General features: G+C 48.2%; 1 protein-coding gene across 3 annotated transcripts; it reads left to right on the plus strand.

Moving 5' to 3' along the window:
• Positions 1-8519: 8519 nt before the first annotated feature.
• MORN3 (MORN repeat containing 3) lies at positions 8520-22851 on the plus strand. Of its 3 annotated transcripts, XM_059894357.1 has the most exons (7): positions 8520-8771; positions 11168-11340; positions 14976-15133; positions 16726-16885; positions 20066-20250; positions 20487-20570; positions 20970-22851. In XM_059894357.1, exons 2-6 carry the CDS (start codon positions 11196-11198, stop codon positions 20562-20564), a joined length of 726 nt encoding a protein of 241 aa, XP_059750340.1. In that variant the 5' UTR covers positions 8520-8771; positions 11168-11195; the 3' UTR covers positions 20565-20570; positions 20970-22851. The 3 variants fall into 3 exon arrangements, with proteins under 3 accessions (XP_059750340.1, XP_059750339.1, XP_059750341.1); XM_059894356.1 differs by having other exon boundaries at positions 20487-22851; XM_059894358.1 differs by lacking the exon at positions 20970-22851 and having other exon boundaries at positions 20066-20143; positions 20487-20576.
• Positions 22852-24308: the final 1457 nt, after the last annotated feature.

Below are 24308 nucleotides of genomic sequence, written 5' to 3' on the forward strand. Positions count from 1 at the left end.
ATTGTAGGTAGTGGGAAATTCACCAAAATGTTTTCCAGTCACCAGGGGAAGTGTTGGCTGCTTTTTGGTTTTGGTTTGGTTTGCTTTTGAGCCTGAAAGACTAAATCTTATTTAATTGCGCCACCTGCTGGCAACTTCACAGAATTTCTTTTTCTTCCAACAAAAGGCAAAAATCAACAAAAGATTTATTCACAAATAGCCTTTTTTCTTTCACCTGAAAAACTATTACTCACAGAGCTGGGGTGGTGGAAATATGTCAACATTCTTCATCTTTAGTTAAAAAAAAAAATTTGCTTTCGACGTTTTCAACAATGAGACTATTACCTTTTTATGGTGACATATAATGTATACAGAAACATGCATAAATTGTATATGTACAGTTTAAATAGTAATCATAAAGAGAATCTGTGTGACTAAGACCCAGGTCAAGAATAAGACATTGCCAACAACAACAACAAAAAGAAGACATTGCCATCACCTTAGATAACCCCAGACCCCTCTTCCCTGATCCTAACCTTCTCCCTCCCTTCCCCTAAGGTAACCACTATCCTGATGTGGGGGATAATCATTTGAGCATGAATTACTTTTAAGCAGAAAACAACTAAAGTATTAAGTTTAAAAAATAACGTAGGGCCTTCCCTGGTGGTGCAGTGGTTAAGAATCCGCCTGCCAATGCAGGGGACATGGGTTCGAGCCCTGGGCTGGGAAGATCCCACATGCAGCGGAGCAACTAAGCCCGTGCGCCACAACTACTGGGCCTGAGCTCTAGAGCCCGCAAGCCACAACTACTGAGCCCGCATGCCACAATTACTGAAGCCTGAGCGCCTAGAGCCCGTGCTCTGCAACAAGAAAGCCACCGCAGTGGGAAGCCCGTGCACCGCAACGAGGAGCAGCCCCCGCTCGCCGCAACTAGAGAAAGCCGGCGCGCAAAAACGAAAATCCAATGCAGCCAAAAATAATAAATAAATAAATAAAATAAATAAAAATTATTAAGAATTTCAAAACAGTGACAGCAGAACATTAAGCCAAGCACAAGGCACTTCTGAGCAAGAGGCCCTGTGTGACTCCCCTGTGAGGAGGGTTGTACTAACTGGTGTATTTTGAGTCCATTTAAGGGTTTCCTTGTTTGCCATTTTCATTATTTTTCTGTTCTTTATGAGGTACCTATGAAACAGTTCATTCCTTTCACGGCAGGTCCATTCTTGGCTTGGGACCCTTCTAAGATGCTATGTCTCACGGAGAAAACAGTTTAAAGAGAAGGTGTCTACCCAAACGAGAAAAGCCCAGTAAGTGTCTGAGCAACTTCCTAAGGATACCCAAGAATCACCTTTCCTTTCCTTTTCATGGTTTGCATCCTAAATTAGAATTCATAACTTGGCAGTTTGGGAGGTTTTACTGCCTGCCAGGTTGAGACTTTGTTAGAGTTTTCCCAACTTCTCCCTGTTCAACCAATCACTGTGGTCAAAAAGTCACCTTCTGCCTCATTCCCTGCCAGCAGGGCAAGTTCAAGAAAACACAGTGGTTCCTGGCCACTGGATTTGGAGCCAACCTTCCTCAGCCTGGCATCTGGACATCCTCACTCCCAGTCTACCCCACTCTGTTCATAGGGCGTTCAACACGATCTCCCATGTTGTGTGAGGCCATCCTTCCACTTTGGTCAAGACAGTGGCCGGAGTCACTACACTATCATGCTTACCTCCAGGACCTTCCCCGGGGTATTCGTATCCCTGAACCCTGCTGTCCTTCCTTTCTGAGTGTGAACTCGTCAAGGGCAGGGGCTGGATTATATTCATCTTTGAATCTCCAGTATCCAGCACAACGTACATATAAAAAATATAACACGTTTTCCACAAGGAATCAAGTTTATGAACTGACACAGGGGACTTCCAAAACATTTCTAACTTTTGCGTCACAAAATCACACTTACCTCTATGCAGACTTGTTTCTTTTCTGGCTCTTATTCAACATCTCTTCCTAATGATTTCCTGACTGGGAATCCTGACTAGGACCTACTTTGATGTGGGCGAGGTGTACTCTATTTTTTTTTTTTTTAAATAATACTTGTTTTCAACCTGGCACATAGGCACCCAAATGTGTCCTTATTGAGTCCTGAAGTCTTTTAGAATATAAGAATTCATGGGGGGACTTCCCTGGCGGTCCAGTGATTAGGAGTCTGCGCTTCCACCGCAGGGGACCCAGGTTCCATCCCTAGTGGGGGAACTAAGATCCCACAAGCCCCGCGGTGCGGCGGAGAGAGAAAAAAAAAAAAAAAAGTCATGGGGAAAAAGAAAACAGGGAAAATTCTTTCTCCCTAAAACCTTTATTTAACACACATGTGAAAAAGAATAATCTTGTAAAACCTTTCTAAAATCGAAAATTAAGTTCCAGTGATCACATTCTGGCCTTACATTTCTAGGTTCCGTAATTCCGCAGCTGGGTATTTGGGCGGTCCCGAAATTCAGCTTTCCATTCAGCCACACTTGCCGCGCTTTCTCCCTCCGCCCTTTCGGTTTTGGAACACGATCCCGCCCACTTCCGGCAGAGGCGTCCACAGCGCAGGCGCAACTCCTGGAGCCATTCACGGACCTCCTGGTCTAGTGCCGAAGTACGCGCATGTGCAAGAGGGGGGCGGGGCTGGTTAATTGGGCGGGAGAAGGCAGGTCCACGGAACTCACGCGACTGTCTCCGCCCACCTAAATAGGCAGGAGGAGCCGAGAGCCGCCTCAGGGTTAAGGCAGCGCACGCGCACTGAGTGAGGAACGTGGCGAGGAACAAGGGCAAGCCTTTACGCACGCTCATTTAAATAAGGCAAGCAGCTTCTCGCGTCAGCTCTTTAACCCGCCTCCTTTCTCTCTGTTTTACCCGCCTCTGGCTTTTAAAGGGCCAGAGACCTTTTTCACCGAATTGCTTTTTTAAAAAGAATTTTTTGAGAGCCTTCTGTGTGCCGGGACCAGCTTACATTGTCTTCTGTGTGCATTTTCCAATTTTTTCCTTTGTAACAGTGTAATAATTACTTTAATATATATATTTTTGCGTAAATTTATTTCCCCGCCCTAATTGTACCATTCCCTTGGAGGCAATTCTCTGAAATGGGAGGCAATGTGGTGTTCTGAGCAGGTCTTCCTAGGTCAAAAAGTCTAAGATTGAATCCTGGCCCAGCCACTTATTTTGCTCTTTTATTCTGGGTATCTTCCTTAACTTTTGTGAACCTAAGAGTTTGCAGATTTTTTAAATGAAGGTAAAGCTACCTACCTACCTCATAGAATTGTTGTGAAAACACGCGTACATTTTTTTTAAAACTCTGTAAAGTACCAAGTACTGTACCTCATACCAGCTATCTATTAAATATATAGTAGTCAGTAGTCGTTAAGTGGAATTAGTCAGAAAATAGCTTTATAGTTTCTATAACATGGTTCCAGATGGTTCTTCAGGAGGATTTAACTAATTGCCAGGATGGCTAGTGGTAGGTAATGGTGCGTTTTTCCCCACAGTGTTGGCAATATCACAGTCCATCATTTTTACACATTTTTCTAGTCTAGACAGTATGTAATGCATGGCAGGGTTATTTTAACTTTCATTTCTTTAATTGCTGGTGAGGTTGTGCATATTTCCTTGGGATGATTTATTAGCTGTATTTCTTTGCCTAACAACTATTTTCAAACACCGTAATTTCCACTGGCTTATCCCGGTAGACATTATGTTAGGTTCTGACAGAGCATTTCCTTGACCAACTTAAAAAAAAAAAAGGATGGGGAGCTGTGGGCAGTGAAAGGAAACCTTGCAAGGAAGGGATAAAATGAGATCAGAGCTCATCCCTGAAAGCAGCACTGTCCAATAGAACTTTCTATGGTAAAGGAAATGTTCTGTATCTGCGCTGTCCCCTAGGATAGCCAGTTGCCACAAGTGCCTACTGGATACTTGGAACGTGGCTAGTACAACTGAGGAATTGAATTTTTATTTTTAAAAAATTCTTTGATGGCATAACCCTAGAGATTAAGAAAGAAGGAGAGAAAGGAGAGGAAAAGAGGGGTCCCATAGAGTCACTCAGAAGTGACCTCATTCTGTTTGGGGAAGGAAAAGCACCTCTTACTGAGGAGGCTGTAAAACGTTTAGGATCTAGTCTCTTATGGTCTTACATCTTGACCTTAGGATTGATTTCTAGTACTACTGTGCTGCAGGTAAGTGGCTCAGTTGAGCACAGCTGTATTTGAACAACTTTTATCCCCTAGTGTGGTAAATGGACCCAGAGGTGACCATTTGTAAAACATTGGAAAAAATATTTTCATTGTTCCACTTTAAAAATATTGCTTTTGTTAAACCCAATGTTTAGTTTTTCTTGTAATACATTTTGTTAACCTGTGTAAAAGGATTAAATTTCATTATGGTTTTTAAAATGCTATTTTTATGTGAATTTAAGTGCAGCCACATATTGTTTTTTAAAACCATATGGTTTACCACTAATATCCCAAAGTTGCAATAAACTCTCAAAAGAAAAAAAAAGTGGCCTCATATATACGACGGGACTCAAATTTAGACTTTTGGCATTGTTCCCAAGAGAGAGACAGTCCCAGAGAGTCAGTCGTGACAAGAATGGTGTGCTCAGTTTGCAAAAATCTATCAAGCTATACACTGAGGATATTTCCACTTTTCTGTATGTATTTTATACTTCAGTAAAAATTTAAATAACATTTTCTGTACTTTGTGTTACCCTCTTTAGGCATTTCTCTGATTTTTAATTTAGCAGAAGTCTCAAAAAAAAAAAAAAGTGGCCTGTGACTCTCTCTGGACATCTGAGAGCCCCTAGAGGGCACTCGTTCTGCACCGGAGACTTTTTAAAACAGCTTTATTGAGAGAATTCACCATACAATTCACTGGTTTAAAATGTACAACTCGATGGTTCTTAGTATATTCACAGAGTTATGCATCCTTCGTCACAGTCAGTTTTAGAATATCTTCATCACTGCAAAAAACAAACAAACAAACAAACCTGCCCTTTAACTATCACCTTCCCATCTCCCCACCTCCCCCTTCCCAAAGTAACCACTAATCTACTTTCTGTCTCTATACATTTGCCTATCCTAGACATTTCATATGAATGGAAACAATGTATGCCCTTTTGTGTCTGGTGTCTGGCTTCTCTCACTTAGCACAATGTTTTCAAGGTTCATCCATGTTGTAGCCTGTGTCAGTATTTCATTCCTTTTTATGGCTGAATAATATTCCACTCTATGGATAGATGACGTTTTTTATCCATTCCATTCTCTTTTCTTTTTCTGGCCATGCCATTCGGCTTGTGAGATCTTAGTTCCCTAACCAGGGATGGAACCCGGGCCCCCTGCAGTGGAAGCACCGAGTCCTAACCACTGGACTGCCAGGAGATTCCCCTATCCATTCATCTTTTGATGGACATTTGGGTGGTCTCCAGGTGGGTCCTTTCTGCCACTTCTGGGAAGGCTGAGACCCAGATAGCTCAGCTCCAGAAGGCCCCATTCTCGTTTTATTTAGACAGTGCTCTCAGGAACAGACTACAGTGTGAATGTCGGCCCCTGGAGTTGACAACTCAGTAAGCATTTGACAGAACCTTGGGATTTCTTGCCAGGGTGGAGCATCCAGTCTTCTAGCCAAAGCTCTGTGCCCAGGAAAGTATATGCCTCCCCAAGGGAATGTTTATCTGTGGGTGTGTGGAGGAGTCCCTCTCACCCAAGACTACACAGGAGAACTCCCTTCATCCCAAGCTGTAAACAAGGTCCTTGAGAGGAGCCCAGCTAAATTCTAGCCATTCAAAACTGACTACCTTTTTTTCTGGTTTGTTTTTGGCCATGTCAAGCGCAGCATGCGGGATCTTAATTCCCCGACCAGGGATCAAACCCACGCCCCCTGCAGTGGAAACATGAAGTCTTAACAACTGGGCCACCAGGGAAGTCCCAATTCTAGCCATTCAAATCTGGCAAGTAATTATCAGAAGGGTGTATGGGACAGAAGACCTCAAACTTGATGTTCCTGGCACTTCGGTATTAAGGAGTGGCCGGTCCATAGCACCTGCTCAGGAGTTTGTGAGTTATGCTACCAAATTCTGACTCCATAAGGAGAATAATCTCATAGATTTGTAACCTGCCCATCCAGATTGCCTGCCGAGGCAGATAAATGTTAACCTACCCCAGATTCTTCTCTAGGGGACAGTCCTTGCTTCCCCTGAGCCAGGGTTTGATTAGTGGTTGTAAAAGGGCTTCTTGGAGGGGTGGGACTGAGGCTTGAGGCTGTATCTTAGCCTGGCCTTGGGAGAGAGAAAACTAGACCATTGAGGTGCCACTCAGTGGGTGGCAGGGCAGCTCTGGACAAAGCCACAGCACAGGGATAGTTTGCACCAGGATAGAACCTGCTGGAACAGCTGGCCAGGTACCTGAGTAGGAGAGGAGAATGCCTTGAGGAGAACCACAGCATCTGCGCCATGACTGGCCCTGGGCAGACTTCAGACCCTAGGTGAGCCAGTCATGAATTTGGGATTGGAATTTGGAAAGAGCCAATTAATTTCTGTGAGTGTTTGGAACCAAACCGAGGTGGGACCATGAGCATGAGAAAGCTGATTGGCAGAATGAGAAAGATGAAGGAGACATGTAGAGAGAGAGAGAGAGAGAGAATGGCTTTGCTGTTGACAGCTTTCCAACACTCTTGTATCCTTAATAAATTTCCTTAATTAGATAGTGTGAGATGGTTCTCTACCTGAAACCAAAGGAACCTTGGATAAGGCATTAAGATACATTGTATAAGTTCTATGTCAAGTACTTGCTAATGAGACAGAGAGACACCCAACAAATTAACTACAAATGATGTGATATGTGTGGAAATTAGAGCAAAATTCCCATTCCAGTGGGAGTGAAGAGCAAAGCAGTGAAGGGGAGCCCACTGGTAATCAAAGACAAGCCATCAGAACAAGACTTTCTTCTATGAGATGGGTAAGAGCTTTAAAAATAATACTCAATGTGGGCAAAGGGTAAAGCTCGGGGGAAAAAACAGACACTCTTCTATTCTGTGTATGGAACTGATACAATCTTTCAGGAGGGCAATTTGGTGATATATATCAAGAGTTCAAAAATGCTCACACCCTTTGACCCACAATTCTGTCTCTAGGAATCTTTCCTAAGGAAATAAGCTGCAATGCATAACCACATTTAAACGGAAGGACATTCATCAGATCAACATTTATAATGGGGAACATTGGCAATAAATCTGATGCCCATCACCAGGAGACTGGTGAAGAAACTATTCAGGTGTTAAAATGATGTTCTTGAACGTATTTCATCATGGAAAAGCTGTACCATTCTCTGGGTCCGTTGTGTTTCTTCTGTGGTCACAAGCTGGCTCCAGTTTTGTAAAAAAGAAAAAATGTATATATAATATTTATATGATTTGTTAAGGAACTGCTTCCAGTAGAAACTGGCTAATACACAGGGGGAAAGTAAGTGAAGAAGCCAAGTGAGTACAGCCTGATCCTGTGGGGAACTCTAGAGCAAAAATTATATCTCAACAAATATTCTGGGAATTCCCTGGCTGTCCAGTGGTTAGGGCTCCACGCCTCCACTGCAGGGGGAACGGGTTCAATGATCCTTGGTTGGGTAAGATCCCTGCAAACGGCCTGGCACAGCCAAAAAAAAATTTTTTTTTTTGCCTTCAAAGAGACAGACAATAAATAAGGGGTGTGTGTGTGTGTGCATGCAGTGCTACAGAGAACATGAAACAGGAATGAGGTTGGGAAAGAGGAAAACATTTCAGAAAGTATATATGGAGATTCCAGTTTTAAATAGGGTGGTCCAGAAACTCCGTACTGAGGTGATTTGAATAAAGCCCTGGAGGGCAGGGCGTGATCCAGGCCGCTATTTGGAGGAAGAGATGGCCTGGCAGAGAGCACAGAAGAGGCAAAGGCCCTGAGGCAGGAACACGCCTAGCATTTTCCAGGAACCGCAAGGAAGCAAGTGTGAGGCTAGAGCAGAGTGGGACTGGGCGCACAGAGTAGGGGACAAACTCAGAGAGGAAGGGGGAGGGAGGTGGGCAAATGACACAGGGCTTTGAAGACACTAGGCACTGTGGCTTTTACTTTGAGTGGTCAGGGGAGCCACTGTAGGGAAGTGAGCTGAGGAATGACTTGGGCCGACTTGTGTCTATGTAAATCGGATGCATCTTCCGGGGTGGAGGGGCAATATAGCTTCCCTCAGATTCTCAGAGGAGTCTAATAAACCATCAAAAAACAAAGAACAGGTGTAATGTTGGCTTTCCCTTTAATTTTGCCCCTTTGTCTTTGCAACAAGGCAGAAAAGCCTTTGACACTTTCCTACCAGCATCGGGCGTGGTATTTGCTCTGGGGAAACCGGGACGGGAGGGAAGCGGGGGTGGGGAGGGCAGTAACCTCCCGGGGCACACCGTGGCCCAAGCTCCGCGGATATCAGGTCTCCCGGGCTCGCCCACCAGCCTTTGGCCACCGGGCCGGTGCACCAGCCAGTACTCGACCTCCGCAGGCCCGAAGACGTCCTTCCTCGTCGCAGGAGGATCTGCAGCCTTCCCCACACGCGGCCCCGAGCTCACAGTCTCCGCAGGAAGGGGCGGGACCTGCCGGCTGGCTTTGCTGGGGCCCCGCGTTGCCATAGCGACCCCGGCCCGGCTTGGGACGCCGGAACGCGCGCTGCGGACGACGATTGAGGTTGGAGGCTGCGGGCGGCGACTCCACCGCTCTCGGCCTAGGACTCCAGATGCAGGATCCGCCCCGCAGGAGAGCGCAGGTGAGCCGGCGTAGGTGTGACGAGGCGCGGGCTAGCGACTGACCCCCAGCCGCCTGGGCCCTGCTCCTTCCACCTTCCATGGTGGTAATTATTGTTATTCAGTATGAAAACAACACGAGTAGAGTACGCGCACCGAGTGGCAAAGCTTTCTTTCCCTTTTTTTTTTTTTTTCTGGCCACGCAGCGTGGCTTGCGGCCACGAACTAACTCGCGCCCTGGCAGTGAAAACGCCTAGTCCTAACCACTGGACCGCCAGGGAATTCCCCAAAGCTTTCTTTTCCTATCAGGAGCTCTATGTATTAAGACCACAACCTCCTCTAGGGTAGAATCTACGTTCCTGAAAGTGTGGGACAGAGGATGAGTTACACTGATGAAGCATTAAGTATCACCCAATGACATCGTAAGAAAGTTATTAGATTCTGAGTTCTCTTACAGTTCTGAGTAAGCCAAGGAGAAAGTGTCAGTTTGGGGCTAATATGGCATTAACAACACCTTTCTGAACATTTGCTAATGTCAACTGTAAGCCCCAGTGTCTAGCTAAGACTTAAGTAATGTTTGCAAAATCTTTCTTGGATAAATGTATTGATTTTTTAAGTGAATTAACTTCAATATAAAGATTAATCATAGTACACATGGTACATGCAAATGGGAGAAAAAAGAAAAACATTAAATTTAGGACATGAGACTGTTTCCCTCTGCCCAGTTTTCACCCTGGCTGTTTTCCTTGCCTGGAGTGACTTTCCCAATTCCTAGGCATGATTGTCAAAATATGTACTAGCCAGTACAGTTGGCCAGCTTAGTCAGAATCACTGAGGCCCCTGCTGTGGCCCTACAGGGAACTCCTTGATAAGCAGGGCCCAGTGCAAAATGAAAATGTGAGGCAGTAGCTCATAAAGTATTAAGAATTTCAAAACAGCGACAGAGCCGAGACCAAGTACATGCCGCTCTAAGGACCAGGCCCTGTGCCACTGTTGAGGTTGCACACCTGTGACGCTGGTCCTGGGTGGGTGGATGCCTGGGAGGGACACCAAGATCTCCTGAAACCTGCTCAGCCCTGAGGTCATTCTCATTGGTCAATACCTCTGCCTGGGACTTCCCTGGCGGTCCAGTTGTTAGGACTTCATGCTTCCACTGCAGGGGGCCTGGCTTCGATCCCTGGTGGGGGAACTAAGATTCCGCTGGCCACGCAGTGCGGCAAACAAAAACAAAACCAAAAAAGACCTCTGCCTGCTGATGGTTAAATAGTTCACTCTAGTCCCCCACCCCCATCCCCTCATTCCCCCATCCCTCCACTCCCCCACCCCCCATCCTTGGCTGCTAGCACTGCTTGAGTGTGTTTGTGTATTTCCCATCTATGGAGCAGGATAGATGGTACCTGCTGAGGGGAAACAGGGATCCCCAGATTTGGAGACCATCTTTATCACCTTGCACAAGTCCCCTGGAGACAGACAAATAAACAAGAATGTCTGCACTGGAGATCCTGGGGACATGAAGAGCATAGATGGGGGGCTTCCAGTCTGGGGAGAGACCCAAAGTCTCTCTGCAACCCCACCAGGCAGGGTGGGGAGGAGAGAGCCCTGGTCTGATGAAAAAAACCTAACCAGGCAGACAGGAAGGGTACCTAGGCAGAAGGCAGAGGTCAGAGGCAGAGGGTGATCAACCATCCCGGTGTGCCTGGGACTGTCCCAGCTTTAGCACTGAAAGTCCAATGTCCTAGGAAACCCCTCAGTTCCGGGCAAACCGGTACAGGGGGTCTCCCAAGAGGCAGTCTCTTTAGTTGATGGGCTCTCCTGACAGCTCACAAACCCCTGCAAAGCCAGCCCCTAGGCTTTTCTACCATCCTGTCCACCAGGCATAGGGGGCAGGACCCCAGGGGCTAAAGTGTTGGGTGTTGAGCCAGTGGTGGTAGCGGGGGTGCCCCTGTGGGCTGTGCCATCACGGCTGTCTGCCAGCCCAGACAGAGTGGCCTGGCTAGGCCCCAACTCCCCAGAGTGGGTTGTAGTGCTCACGACTGAGGGCTCCAGGCCAGCATCCACTCTGGTTGGTCATACTGGTTATTAAATATGTGACTTTCACCCTCTCCCCCGGGGCAGCTTCTTCCTGATGTCATCACAAACCCCTCTGCTCTGTTGGTTTCCCTGGGTTCCCATCCCAAGCAATTGTGCCATCAGATCCCCCGCCCCAAGGGGGCCCCTGGAGAGGCAGGGGAAGAGAGAGCCTCCGAGGGTCAGTCCAGCACAAAAGGATACCCCCCAGGGGCTGCTCATCTGCCCTGGGGACTCAGAACACACATGACTCATCCCACTTGACCTCAGACAAGTGTCTCCCTGGGAAGCCCCAGGATCCTGGTATTACTTACGGCAAACTGAGCCCCCGATGTCCCTAACCCTTTGCCAGCACCCTCTGGCCCACAGAAGCAGCCAACATGCCTATCTCCAAGTGCCCGCCAAAGTCAGAGCCCCTGTGGAAGGCGTGGGACCAGAAGGCCCAGAAGAACGGACTGAGGCACCAGGTGTTCGCTGTCAATGGTGATCACTATGTGGGCAAGTGGAAGGACAACATGAAACACGGTAAGTGGGGGACCTTCGGGGGCTCAGGCGGTGAGTATGGGGTCTGGGCCATGGTGGGCAACCGGGGCCAAGGAAGCAGCTTGCATGGCTCACTGGGGATATAACATGTGTCTCTGAGGAGTGAATGCCGACTTGGACCAACCAGGGGCCTCCTCCTGCTGGGGCTCTGGAACCCAACTCGGCCCTGGCTTCAACTGAGCAAAGGGACCAGTTGGGGACAAAGCAGTCTTTAGGCACCAGCCGCAGCCTCAGCCGGGACTCTCAGGACACCAGCTCATTCTCTACCTCTGACACCTGGGCTAAGCATGGGGCTGGCTAGCAGGAGGAAAAGGTGGCCCCCAGAAAGCAGCTTGCAACTGGGATTCTGGTCTTCAAACTCAGCCCTTCAAACCAGTAGGGGGCGAGGGAGGACACCCGCCATCCCCCACCCCCTATACTTCCACCCCCTATACTTCCACCCCCCACCCCAAGTGGCTGGGGCTCTGACTTTAACTGGGCTGGGCTCAGTTTAACTAGCAGGGAATACGGGGCTCTTTGTGATACAAACTAAGCCCTGAAGAAAAAAAAATAGTTTTTATTCAAAAAAGGTGTTATGGCTTCTCAGTCCAGTCTTGCAATTTCAGATTCTCTGCTCTTAACCATTCTTCTCTCCTACCTTCCTGCGTTAAGCGCTTGAGTCCATAAAACTGGGTCAGAATCTCAGCTCCAGTAACTATGACCTTGAGAGATCTACTACACTACTCTGAACCCCAGTCTCCCCATCTGTAAAATGGGAATAATACCTATCTGTTAAGAGATGACATCTATCAAGTATTTAGCCAAGGGTCTGTGCAGAAGGGAACTTCTGGAGTGTTCTCAGAGGGCTGACCATGGCAGGAATCACTACTCAGAGCTTCCTTGTCCAAGAAGGCCCCCAAAGTTGACCTCACCCAGTGTGTAACACAACACCCACCCTCAGCACTGACTTAAAGGCCAGGGTTTAAGCAGCTGCTTGGAGCTCTATGTGCGCTTAAAGATGTCTGCCTGCATATTTCAATCCTTGTGGGCAGCCTGTGGTGTGGACAGAACCCTGGACTAGGAGTCAGGACCCTGAAGTTCTGAGCCTGGCTCTATTACTGAGTAGCTGTGTGACTTTGGGTAAGTCATTTCCCTTTCTCTGGACTTGGCTGCCCTACCTGTGATATGACCTTGTGGGCTGGTGTGGCCCTCTGAGCCCTCCTGTGTGAGTCCTGCCTCCCCTCAGACCCTGGAGGCATAGAGCTGATGGGGCTGGGGCTGCAGAAAGCAGATCTGTCAGAGAACCCAGGTCCAATGCCCCCTCTCTTGACTCACCTTTCGACCAAGCTGAAGTGGGTTGCTGTCGTATAAGCAGGCTGGAAGCAGTCCAGAGAGCCGTCATTCAGGGCAAGGATAGGGTGTCCCCAGTGGTTACCCAGACCACTCACTCCACTAATACTCATTGTGCTCCTAGGCTGTGCCAGGCCCTATCCTGGGCATCTGGAATAATCCCAACACTCAGGGTCCTTCCAGTCTCACTGACAACCTGCACAGTAGGTAATGTCCCATTTTACAGATGAGGAAACTGGGGCTCAGAGAGAGGAAGTGACTTACTCAAGGCCACACAGCTAAAAGTGGTATCATCGGGATGTAAAGGGGACCAGAGAGAAGCCATGAAAGGAGCCATGAGAACATGTTTGAGCCGAGCCCAGAGGATGAAAATGATTAGCCAGGCAGGGGGGAGCATGTCTTCTAGATAGTGGAATCAGAGATGGGGGGATGTTTTTCACTGTTACCTCTTGTTCAAGGAACGGACTGGAAGCCAGTGGGCTGGAACACAGAGAAGGAGGGGAGAAAGGGGCAGGTTAGGAGGGCGAATCATATAGGGCCTCTTACGCCTTGGTAAGTTCTGCCTTCATCTGGGAGACAAACAGTCTCATTGGACCAACTTGGTCACATGCCCTTCACTGAATCAATCACAGAGACCTGGGTGGATAGAATACACTGATTGTCTAGGCTTGCCAGGAGGAGAAGTCAGCCCCATGCAAACCTCAAGGACTGAGAGGGAGGGCTGCGTCCCCAAAGGAAATAAACTAGAAGAAGGACAGATGTAAACAACCCTTCATCCCCTGCAATGTGACTGGACCTTACCTCAAGGGCAAAAATCATTGATATCATCTTTTCTATTTGCAGGCATTGTCCTAAGTGTTCTACATATATTAATGAATTTAGTGAACAGAACAACCCCATGAGATATTCTTATCCCCATTTTACACACGAGGAACCTGAGGCCCAGAGAGTTAAGTTACTTGCACTAGATCAAAAAGCTCACAGGGACAATGTTGGATTTGTTCCTGAGCTACCAAGGACCAAGACATGAGTTGGTGTGCATAGGTACTCCACAAATATTGTATTCATCTCTTTGTTCAACAAATATTGGTCACCTACAACATGCCAGACACTGTTCTTCCGTGCTGGGTATAGAGCAGTGAACAGAACAGATCAGTCTGTGCTCTTGTGGAGTGTACATTCTCCTGGAAGAGACAGACAATAGACAATAAATGATAAATAAGTGAATTATCTATTATGTTAAGAGCTGACAAGTGATATGGAAAGAAACAGAACAGGGTAAGGGATTAAAAGAAGCTTATACGGAATAATTTTAAACGGGATGGTCAGGGTAGGCCTCATTGAGAAAATGAGATTTCAGCAAAGACTTGCAGGAGGTAGGGAGTGAGCAAATATAGAGGGAAGAAAAAAATATATATATAGAGGGAAGAGTTTTCCAGGCTAAAGGAGAAGCAGGTACAAAAGCCCTGAGGCGAAAGCATAACAGGTGGGTTCCAAGAACAGCATGGAAACCACAGTGGTTGGAGAGCAGAATGGAAAACGGGAGTGGAGGACACAGAGGGGTTGGAGTAGTAGGAGATGGGTCTCCATGTGTGTTCAGGAGAACTGAAGAAATATGCAGAACATTTTCTAAAAATCCTGACCATCTGGTGTATCCATTCAGTATTATTAAAAGATGAAGCTTGGGACTTCCCTGGTGGCGCAATGGTTAAGAATCCACCTGCCAATGCAGGGGATACGGGTTCGAGCCCTGGTCCGGGAAGATCCCACATGCCGTGGAGCAACTAAGCCCATGCGCCACAACTACTGAGCCTGCGCGCCACAACTACTGAGCCCATGTGCTACAAGTACTAAAGCCTAGAGCCCGTGCTGGGCAACAAGAGAAGCCACCGCAATGAGAAGCCCACGCACCGCAATGAAGAGTCGCCCCCGCTCACCACAACTAGAGAAAGCCCGCGTGCAGCAACGAAGACCCAATGCAACCAAAAATAAATAAATAAAAATTAAAATTAAAAAAAAGATGAAGCTGAAACACTGAAGGGGCAGATTTCTACTTGGGGTCTGCTATGTCAGTTTGGCTTCAGGGCAAAAGGCTGTAGAAATAGAACTTTTTTGGGGTTTTCCTGGGTGCTGGGGGTCTAGAGACCGGGCACAGACCCTGACCTAGTTCTTGAGAATTGTCCAGTCTAGAGACCCCTGAGGTCCAGGCAGACACAGCACCTGCCTCCCGGCACCCCCAGCCCCATAAAGGCCGTGTCTACCATGTTGGCGCATCTTTGTGTCCCTAGGGAAAGGAACACAGGTCTGGAGGAAGAACGGAGCCATCTATGAGGGGGACTGGAAATTTGGGAAGAGAGATGGCTATGGCACCCTCAGCCTTTCTGACCAAGAGACCGGAAAGTACAGGAGAGTCTACTCAGGCTGGTGGAAGGGCGATAAGAAATGTGTGAGTGGTTCCCATCATGCCCTGGGGTGTGGGCCAGGCTGAAAGCAGGCTGTGCGTGTGTGTGTGTGTGTGTGTGTGTGTGTGTGTGTGTGTGTGTGTGAGGGTGGGGGGGTGGTGGTGGTGGTGGGAGCAGTCAGAGAGGCCTGGGAGAAAAGGGTGGGGGGATCTAGGGGAGGAGAACAGGGTTGCTGTGTGGGTGGGAGAAGGAAGGGGTGGGGGAACATCAAGGCTTCTCAGAACAAAACCCAGGAAACAGGAAGCAAGAGGAGAGGGCCCAGGGAGGAGCCCATGAAACCCTGTGGCTACAAGAAGCCAGCCAGGCTGTGAGGGGCCAAAGTCTCCTCCCAACCTCCCCACTCATTTCCTGGCTTTCTTTTCCCCTGGCAACCCTTTCTGAGAACCCCACTTCTGTTGGGACTGGATAAGAGGTGGCAGCGGGGGTTTGGAAGAGTGGGAGCAAGAAAGAAAGCAGGGGCCACACCCTTGGCCAAGAGAGGAAGGTCCTGAGGGATAGAAACTAGCCAGAGGCACGCCCCCAACCCGTAAACACCTGAATCCTCACCATAGGTCATGGAGACAGATAATAATACAGTATTGCTATCGAACAGCAGCTACTGTAACCCGGGAACATGATATACTGTAAACTCTCACATCAACAACAACATCATCATCATCGTCATTATTATTATTCCCGTTTTACTGATAAGGAAACAAGCTCAGAAAGGCGCAGAAGGTGAAGTGCCTTGCTTGGGGTCACACCACTGGCAAGTTGTAGAGCCCAGCATTTCATGATCTCTACTCTCAAAATGTTTATTGGCCACTGGGGATAAAGCTCCCAAAATAAATATTTTACATATAATATGGTGCTAGGATAGAGGTTTTTACAGAAAGTCCAGAGGCAGTTCATTGAGAATTCAGGGCAGGCTTCCTGTAAAAGGTGACACCATAAGATGCAAGGAGTTAGGGAGTAAAAAAGGAGAAGAGGAAATAGCAAAAGGAAGGATATAATAAACAGTAAGGTGTGTCTGCCCACAGGGGTGGGAGTGAGGCCTTGAAGGTTATGTAGGGGATCAGGATTTTGAAGAGTAGACTTGGGCTGCATAACCCAACCTCTTCAGGTGTGATCTGCAGGGAGTTTGTGGTGATTCTCTGCGGCTGCATGATAAGTGCTTATGTCCATTTTTCTGGGGAGAAAGTCCATAGCTTTGATCTGATTGTCAGGCATCTGCGACTTTTAATAGGGTCAAATCAGAGTTGGGGAGACACGGCAAATGTGATCGGATAGACGACGTAAAGATCCTCCTAGGAGCTGTATGGCAGATGCATGGGGTCAGGGGAGAACGGGAGAGTGGAGGAGGAAGACCAGTGAGAAGGGGTGAAATGATGGTGGGCTGCAGGAAGGTGGTAGCACAAAGATAGAGGAGAATGGACGGCCTGGGAGATTCTTCGATACACGACCGTCAGCTTGGATGTAAGGCTCGGGGGGGGGAAGCAGGGGAGAAGCCCAGGTGTGTGGCTTGGGTGCCAGGGAGGATGGTGGGAGTTCCTAGCGGTGTGGGACGTCGTGAACAAGGACACCTTCGTGCTTTCAGGGCTATGGGATCCAGTTTTTCGGACCCAAGGAGTATTATGAGGGTGACTGGTGTGGCAACCAGCGCAGCGGATGGGGCCGCATGTACTACAGCAACGGAGACATCTACGAGGGCCAGTGGTGCAACGACAAGCCAGAAGGGGAGGGCATGTTACGCCTGAGTGAGTGCTTAGCCCCGCCCCCAATGGCCTGTTGATCATGCCCACCCGACCACGCCCTCAAGTCACACTCCTCTGGGCCCTGCATGGCCACGCCCCATCAGGCCAAGCCCCCCCCAACCCCACATAGCCCTGTCCCGGCTGGGTTAAGGTGAATGACAGGACCCGGTCCTTGCCCTCAGGAAGTTTATACTCTAAAAGGGGAGCCTAACAATAAATATAAACAATTAAGACATTGTCTTATGGTGTAATAATCATAGCCTACACTAATACAGCCCTGAGCTCATTTAATCCACAATGCAATCCTATAAGATAGGTGCTCTCATCATCCGCACTTTACAAATGAACAAAGGCACAGAGAGGTTAAGTCATTTGCTCAAGGTTACGCAGTCTGTTCTGAGGTCAGAAGTGCTAAGGACTTCCCCTTGGAAACAGGAAGACGTGTTGGAGAATGACAAAGGAGTTGGGGTCAGGGCTGTTTAGATTGGCTTTCGGTCAGAGAACGCCTCCCTGAAGAGGTGTTGTTTGAATGGAGAATGGAAGGAGGAGAGGAAGTGGGATATGTATTGCGCTGAGGAAGGACGTTCCCAGGCAGAGGAAAGAGTTCTGAGAAGCTCGCATTTGTATCAGGACTTAATCCATTCTCTACAAAGCAACCAGACCGAGCTTTTCATAAATTGGACCTTGTCACTGCCTTGCTTTCAACCTTTCCATAGCTCCCTATTGCCCTCAGACTGAGTTCAGAGGCCTGACTGTGGTCTGTGGGGCCCAGCATGATCTGGCCCTGCTCACCACTCCAGTTTCACCTCCCCTCTTCCCCTGGACTCCCTTCTTTTTGGCGATACAACTTTCTTTCAATTCCTCCCACTTTCTGCCTCAGGGCCGTTGCACTGCTGTTCCCTCTTCCTGGAATAGAAAGACGATTCCCCCAGGGACTTCCCTGGTGGTCCAGTAGCTAAGACTCCAGGCTCCCAATGCAGGGGGCCTGGGTTTGATCCCTGGTCAGGGAACTAGATCCCACATGCTGCAACTAAAAGATCCTGCATGCCTCAAGGAAGATCCCACGTGCCGCAACTAAGACCTGGTGCAGCCAAATAAATAAATATTAAAAAAAAAAAAAGGAGATTCCCCCAGATCTTTGCATTTGTACATTCCACCTAAAGCACATTCTTCTCATTATTCTCAGCACTTGCTTCCTTTGCTTCTTAGAACTAGGTGTATAATCTTGGGCGAACTACTTTGCATCTCTGTGCCTCAGTTTCCTCTCCTGTAAAATGGGAATAATGGCAGTACCCACTTCATAGGGCTATGGGGAGGATTAGATGAGGGAGTCTGTGTAAAGTGCTTAGAACAGGGCCTGGCACGCAGTAGGCTGTCGATAAAGCTAGTATCATTGTCCCTCTAGACTGTGAGCCTGCAGAAGGACTGGGAATGTGTCTGTTTTGTTCCCCACTGTTTCCCCAGGGCCTGCCAGGTAGTAAGTAGATACTCTTGGTGAGGACACAAACCAGAGCCCAGTCTCCTGAACACTCAAGATTCCAACTTCCAAAGAGATTTTCTTTTTTTTTGGCTGCGTTGGGTTTTCATTGCTGTGAGCCGGCTTTCTCTGGTTGCGGCGAGCAGGGGCTACTCTTTGTTGCTGTGCATGGGCCTCATTGCGGTGGCCTCTCTTGTTGCGGAGTACGGGCTCTAAGCACGCAGGCTTCAGTAGTTGTGGCACACAGGCTTAGCTGCTCCGTGGCATGTGGGATCTTCCCAGACCAGGGCTCGAACCCGTGTCCCCTGCACTGGCAGGCGGATTCTTAACCACTGCGCCACCAGGGAAGTCCCTCCAAAGAGATTTGACTAAACCAAGGCACTGGGCAGCTGGGGAGGGTTAAGGGCAGCCACTCTGTCATTCTCAATCCCCCGTGCATCCGCGTCCGTGCCTGATTTCAGTGTGCATCTCCTGGTAGTAATAGCCTGCTTTCATTGAGCACCTTCTGTGGTCTGCACAGTGAAGGACCTCTAAGTGCACTGTTTCTAAGGCTTGGACTCTGGAGCTGGCCAGCCTGGGTTCAAATTCTAGCTCAAGCTCTTACTAGTTGTGGGACCTTGGGCAATTAATTTCCTTACACTCTCTATGCTTCAGTTTTCTCAACTGTAAAGTAAGGAAAAAATAAAGCTTAACTAGAGTTATTGTGAAGCTTAAATGAGGTTTATATTTGTAAAATGCTTAGCATGACACGGAATAGTAAGTGCTCAGTATCAGTACATCCTTGTATGGGCTCAGCAAACTATTGGCCAAATCCAGCCCAACACGTGTTTTGTAAATAAAGTTTTATTGGCACACAGATGTGCTCGTTCAGTTATGTATTGTCCATGGGCTGCTTTTGTGCTGCAATGGCAGAATTGACCATGCACAGCAGAGACCCTATGGCCCGCGATGCCGAAAACACTATCTGCCCCTTTGCAGAAAAAGTTTGCTGACCTCTGACCTAGAGTTTATCCAATACTCTTCTAGGTCCTGTCTGTGTATGGACTCATTTAATCTTCAGAATAATTTTATGAGTGAGGAGCTACTCTTGTCCCCGTTTTACAAATGAGGAAATGAGACAAAATGGTTCAGTGACTTGCTCAAGGTCACACGGCTGGTAAGTGTCTGAGCTGAGACATGTTGGCTTTATTATTATTTTTATACCACCACCACCGTGATCCAATGGGAAGTGGAACTGATTCCCGATTAAGAGCTGGGGCTCCTGATATGAACAGGATTTGGTTTGAAACCCTGCCTCTGCCACTTCCTAGTTCTGTGACCTTGTGCAAATCAGTCAAATTCCTGGAGCTTTTCAAGTTCCATGTATAAAATGGAATCCTTCATCCTTCACAGAACTGTTTTTGTGAGAAGTGAGGTCAGAAACAGCATGGAACCAGGCACAGAGTCAGTGCTGAGAAAACATTGCCTGTCAGTATTATTAGCTATATTTTTTACAGCTAGGAAACTATGGTGCTCATCTAAGTTCGGGGAGGTAGTGGAGGTGAGATGTGAACCATGTCTGAAACCAGAAGTTGCTCACACCCCAGGGCTCTATGGCTTTCTGGTGGGCATGTCTAGCCTGGCAGTGGCAAGGGTCCAGCCCGGGTATATGTAGTCTGGCCTGGTTTTGTGGGCCAAGACCCCCGACTCCCTGTTCTTTCCCCCAGAGAACGGGAACCGCTACGAAGGCAACTGGCAGAGAGGCATGAAGAATGGGTCGGGGCGCTTCTTCCACCTGGACCATGGTCAGCTGTTTGAAGGCCTCTGGGTTGACAACATAGCCAAGTGTGGCACAATGATTGACTCTGGCCGTGATGAGGCCCCCAAGCCCACCCAGTTCCCCATTCCTGAGGTGGGAAGCTCTCCCGGATCCTGGGGCCACACGCAGCCCAGGGAGAGACAAAACAGCACCCACAGCCACACCCAGCCTGGCCGAGCCCAGCCTGGTCAGGAAACAGACAAGGTTTTGTTTTCAGTCAGGGCGACCCCAGGGAGGCTGGCAGTACCCCACAAAGCAGGCAGCGCCCCGAAGGCTGGCAGCCTGGGCCTTCCATGCTCCTCAAACCAACCCCTGCTGCTTCCCTCCAGGTCAAAATTCTAGATCCTGACGGCGTGTTGGCGGAAGCTTTGGCCACGTTCAAGAAGACAGAGGAAGAAGGAGATTGATGCCAGGTGAGAGGTGGGCACACCTGCCACCCTCTGATGTGGTCCAGGCAGCTCCTGGGGTCTCCTCTGGCCTAGGGGCTCAGGGGCTTGACCAGAGAGGGTGAGTTTCTTGCCTCCTGCAGTCCTGCTGGTCGTTGCTTCTTCCCCTTCAAAACTCTTTTCCCTGCAGAAGTCCTGCCAAATCCTCCCATTTGCACCCTGGGCTTAATCGGATTGGAGTCAGGTGGTCTGCTCGCCCTGGAGGGCCCCGGGCCTCCACTTGCCTATCTGTCTTGTGGGGCCTTGTTCAGTGCTACCCCTCCTGGTGTTGGTATAAGTGGGGTCGAGGAGAGAGCACTGATACAGCATATTGGAGACGCCAGCCCCACCCACCCCCACCCCCCACCCCACGCCTTGCCCCTGCAGAAAGAACACCAGCGCTTCAGGAGGAATTCAAACCGGAGTGACCCAACTGCTCGGACCGGTGCGGCTCCCACTGGTGGAGCAAGGGGGGACTTGGGCACACCCTCAGCACCCTCAGAAGGCACCTTACTCCTTGCAGCACTGGATCATTCCTTACCAGTAGGAGGCCAGTGCTTCTCTCCCCTGCTGGCCTTGGGGACGCCTTTATTCTTGGACCCCATCCCTGAGCAACCCAGAATAAAGGAGAGCCTGGCAGCGTGAGCCCGGGGCCTGTGGTGGGTGGCCGGGGTGCGAGGGAGCCTCAGGAGGGATTTCAGGTAGAGAAGAGGGGTCCCCATGGGTTGCATGAATTTACCTTGGGGCAGAAAGGGGCAGTGCCTCCAGGTCTCTGATCTCCGAGATATTCCGAGGAGAAGATAGAGCCTGCATCTGGTTACATTGGTCACTAAGATTTGGCATTAAAATGTGACGTGGCTTCTCAGCCTTAACACAGGGGCTCCCAACCTTGGAATCCTGTGGGAGATTTAAAAGCTAGGAATGTCCGGATCCCATGCCCAGAGATTCTCATCTGTCTGGGGTGAGGCCTGGGCCTTCAAAAAGCTCCCCAGCTGACTCTAATGTGCAGCTGGGGCAGAGAACCTCTGACTTACTGGCTTTGGGATCCTAAGTAAGTGACCTCAGTTGCCCCATCTGTAAAATGGGACTTCAGAGATCTCACAGAGGTGTTTTGAGGATTTGCTAGCAGATGTAAAAATAACAAATAACACGTATTAAGGTTAGTTGTAAAGCAGATTTCTGGGAAGGGCTTTGCATAATTCTAGACAAAATTCCTGCAAGATAAGAGGAACTCTTACATAATGGGTAGGAACAGGAGTTCTGCAGTGACTCCTTGAGTGTGAATCCCAGCACTGACTTATTAGCTGTGTGTTCTTGTGTACGTCACTCAACCTCTCTGTGCTTCAAGTTTCCTCTCCTCTAATATGGGACAATAACAGTACTTACCGCCAGGGGTTACTGTGGTTACTGGAAGAATGAAATAAGGTGTGGTTCTAACCTGAGGGAGGGTGGTTTTGTCCCCTTTCCTTCCCCGGGAACATCTGGCAAAGTCTGGAGACATTTTTGGTTGTCACAACTGGCAGGGAAGAATTCTACTGGCACCCAGTGGGTAGAGGTTGTGATCCTGCTAAACATGTTATGATGTAAACACTCTACAGAAGAATTATTCAACCCAACTTCAATGGTGTAATACCATGAAATAACCCTGAAATACCACGATGTTCATAAAGCCCTCAGCAAGTACCCGGCATGTAGTAAAGCGTTCACTGATGCTGAAGTTCTCTCTGCCGTCTAAACCCCAAGCAGGTGGCCCGACCCACGGCATGGTTCTCAGTTGGTACCTCTGAAGCCGGGAAGCTGAGCCTGGCTGCCTCTGGACACATAACTAACCAGACACAGAGCCACTCAGTGCTAGGCCCAGCACTGAGAGCTTTACACGGGTGCTCTCCCATGACCCCTCAACAACCTATGAGGTGTCCTGCTATTATTCATGTCATTTTAGAGGAGGAAACTGAGGTTCAGGGAGACTCACAAGTCACCAAACTAGAAAGTGACTGTGCTTAAACTTAGGCCTGTCTGCTCTTAAGGTGAGAACGGTGGTGGTGCGTATAGAAAACTACCATTTTTTCAGAAAAGGTAGGATGTGTACTTGTTTATGTATAAAATCTCTAGATGGGAACAAAATAAACTGGCAACAATGGTTGTCTCTGGGGAGAATTGGGAACCTGGGAACAGGGGAGGGACAGCAATTTTTCACTGCTGTGTTTGGAACCTATGAATGTATTATCTATTCAAAACATAAAATTGAAATTAAAGACTGTGTTCTTAACTGTCCGTGTTTCCCTAAATTGCCTGAGTCTGAGTACCTTAAGTGCTTATGAAAAAGAGATTCCAAAGACACCCAGACCAACTTGAACTGGAATCTGCAGAAGAGCTTGGAAATCCACTTTTTACAAGCCAATCTGATGATTCGTGAGTTCAGGCAAGTTTAGCCCAGAAATTATTCCAGCAGGATCCCAGATCTCTGCAGATGCAGGGAGGTGGGTATCTTAGGGGAAGGATGGAAGATGCCCAGGTTTTCTCTGGGGAGCAGTGGAGCGTTTCACACAGGGGCACCTGCCCCACCCTACTCGGTCCCAGTCAGAGGGCCTTCTGGGGACAGGGGAGGGTGGGTCCTGGTGTATGTGATGCAGGATGGAGGCAAGAAGCTGCAATAGGATAAAGGAGGGCCCCCCTCCCCCACTCAGCCCACCAAGCTGCTGTGGCCATGTCCAAGTCTGCACAGAAGGACAAAAGCTTAAGGCCACACTTTCCCACAACCAACTTTCACTTCAGCCAGAGCACTTTGTTTTTATAAAACCACTTTCTATATCAGGTTTATGGGACAGAATGAGCTGTCAAACACAAAGGCCCTCTGGGGCCAGGTAAGTAACATATGAAGCTGGGCTGGTATCAGACAATAGGGAGTGGTGGGGACTGTGGCAAATACATATCCTGGGTAAGAGGTAGCTGCAACTCAGCTCCTGTTCATTGTTGCTCTGCAAGAAGGCGGGCCCAGTAATGCTGCTGCTGGATCTTCCGATTTCTTAAGCAAAGCCAGAATCAGTCTACATAAGATTTTTTGAGTGTCTAGGCTCTGGGCCAGATTTCCAGGCTCGAAAACTTATCCTCTTTGGACATCAATTTTTGTCATCTGCAAAATGGAGAAAAAATTCCTCCCAAAATGCACAACCTGATCATAAAGATGAGGAAGTATCAGAGAAACAAGACAGAGGCAGCATTCTACAAAACCACTGGCTCAGACTCTTCAAAAATGTTGATATTACAAAGGACAAAGAAAGGCTGTCCCAAATAAAAGGTGACTAAACAGACATGACAACTCAATGCAATGCATGATCCTGGATGGAAAAATCACTTCAAGAAAGGACATGATTGGGACAACAGGGAAACTGAAAACGAATGTTGTATTAGATAATAGTATCACATCAATGTCAAATTTCCTGAATTTGATCATTGAATTGTGGTTATGTAGAGGAATGTCCTTGGTTTAAGGAAGAAATCTGTAACTAATGCATATGCCTCAGGGGGAAAACATACTGTCATTCTCATTATTCACGGTTTCAGTATTTGTGAATTTGCCTACTTGCTGAGGTCAAACAGGGTGACCCTCTGCCTTCTTTCAGCTCATGCTGTAAACAAGTATCCTTTTCACAGTCTATTTAGTGCTACATTTTTCACATTTTGGTGCTTTTTGTTGGTGATTTCACTATTTAAAATGGTCCCCAA

The sequence above is a fragment of the Balaenoptera ricei genome, chromosome 14 (assembly GCF_028023285.1).
Source record: "Balaenoptera ricei isolate mBalRic1 chromosome 14, mBalRic1.hap2, whole genome shotgun sequence".
Lineage (NCBI taxonomy): Eukaryota > Metazoa > Chordata > Mammalia > Artiodactyla > Balaenopteridae > Balaenoptera > Balaenoptera ricei.

What these genes read in the sequence shown, in the direction of transcription:
- MORN3 (XM_059894356.1), top strand. Translation starts at nt 11,196, where the DNA reads ATGCCTATCTCCAAGTGCCCGCCAAAGTCAGAGCCCCTGTGGAAGGCG. An exon ending in GGAGGGCATGTTACGCCTGA is followed by an intron (nt 16,886 to 20,065) that starts GTGAGTGCTTAG and finishes TCTTTCCCCCAG; the next exon opens with AGAACGGGAACCGCTACGAA. An exon ending in CCCAGTTCCCCATTCCTGAG is followed by an intron (nt 20,251 to 20,486) that starts GTGGGAAGCTCT and finishes GCTTCCCTCCAG; the next exon opens with GTCAAAATTCTAGATCCTGA.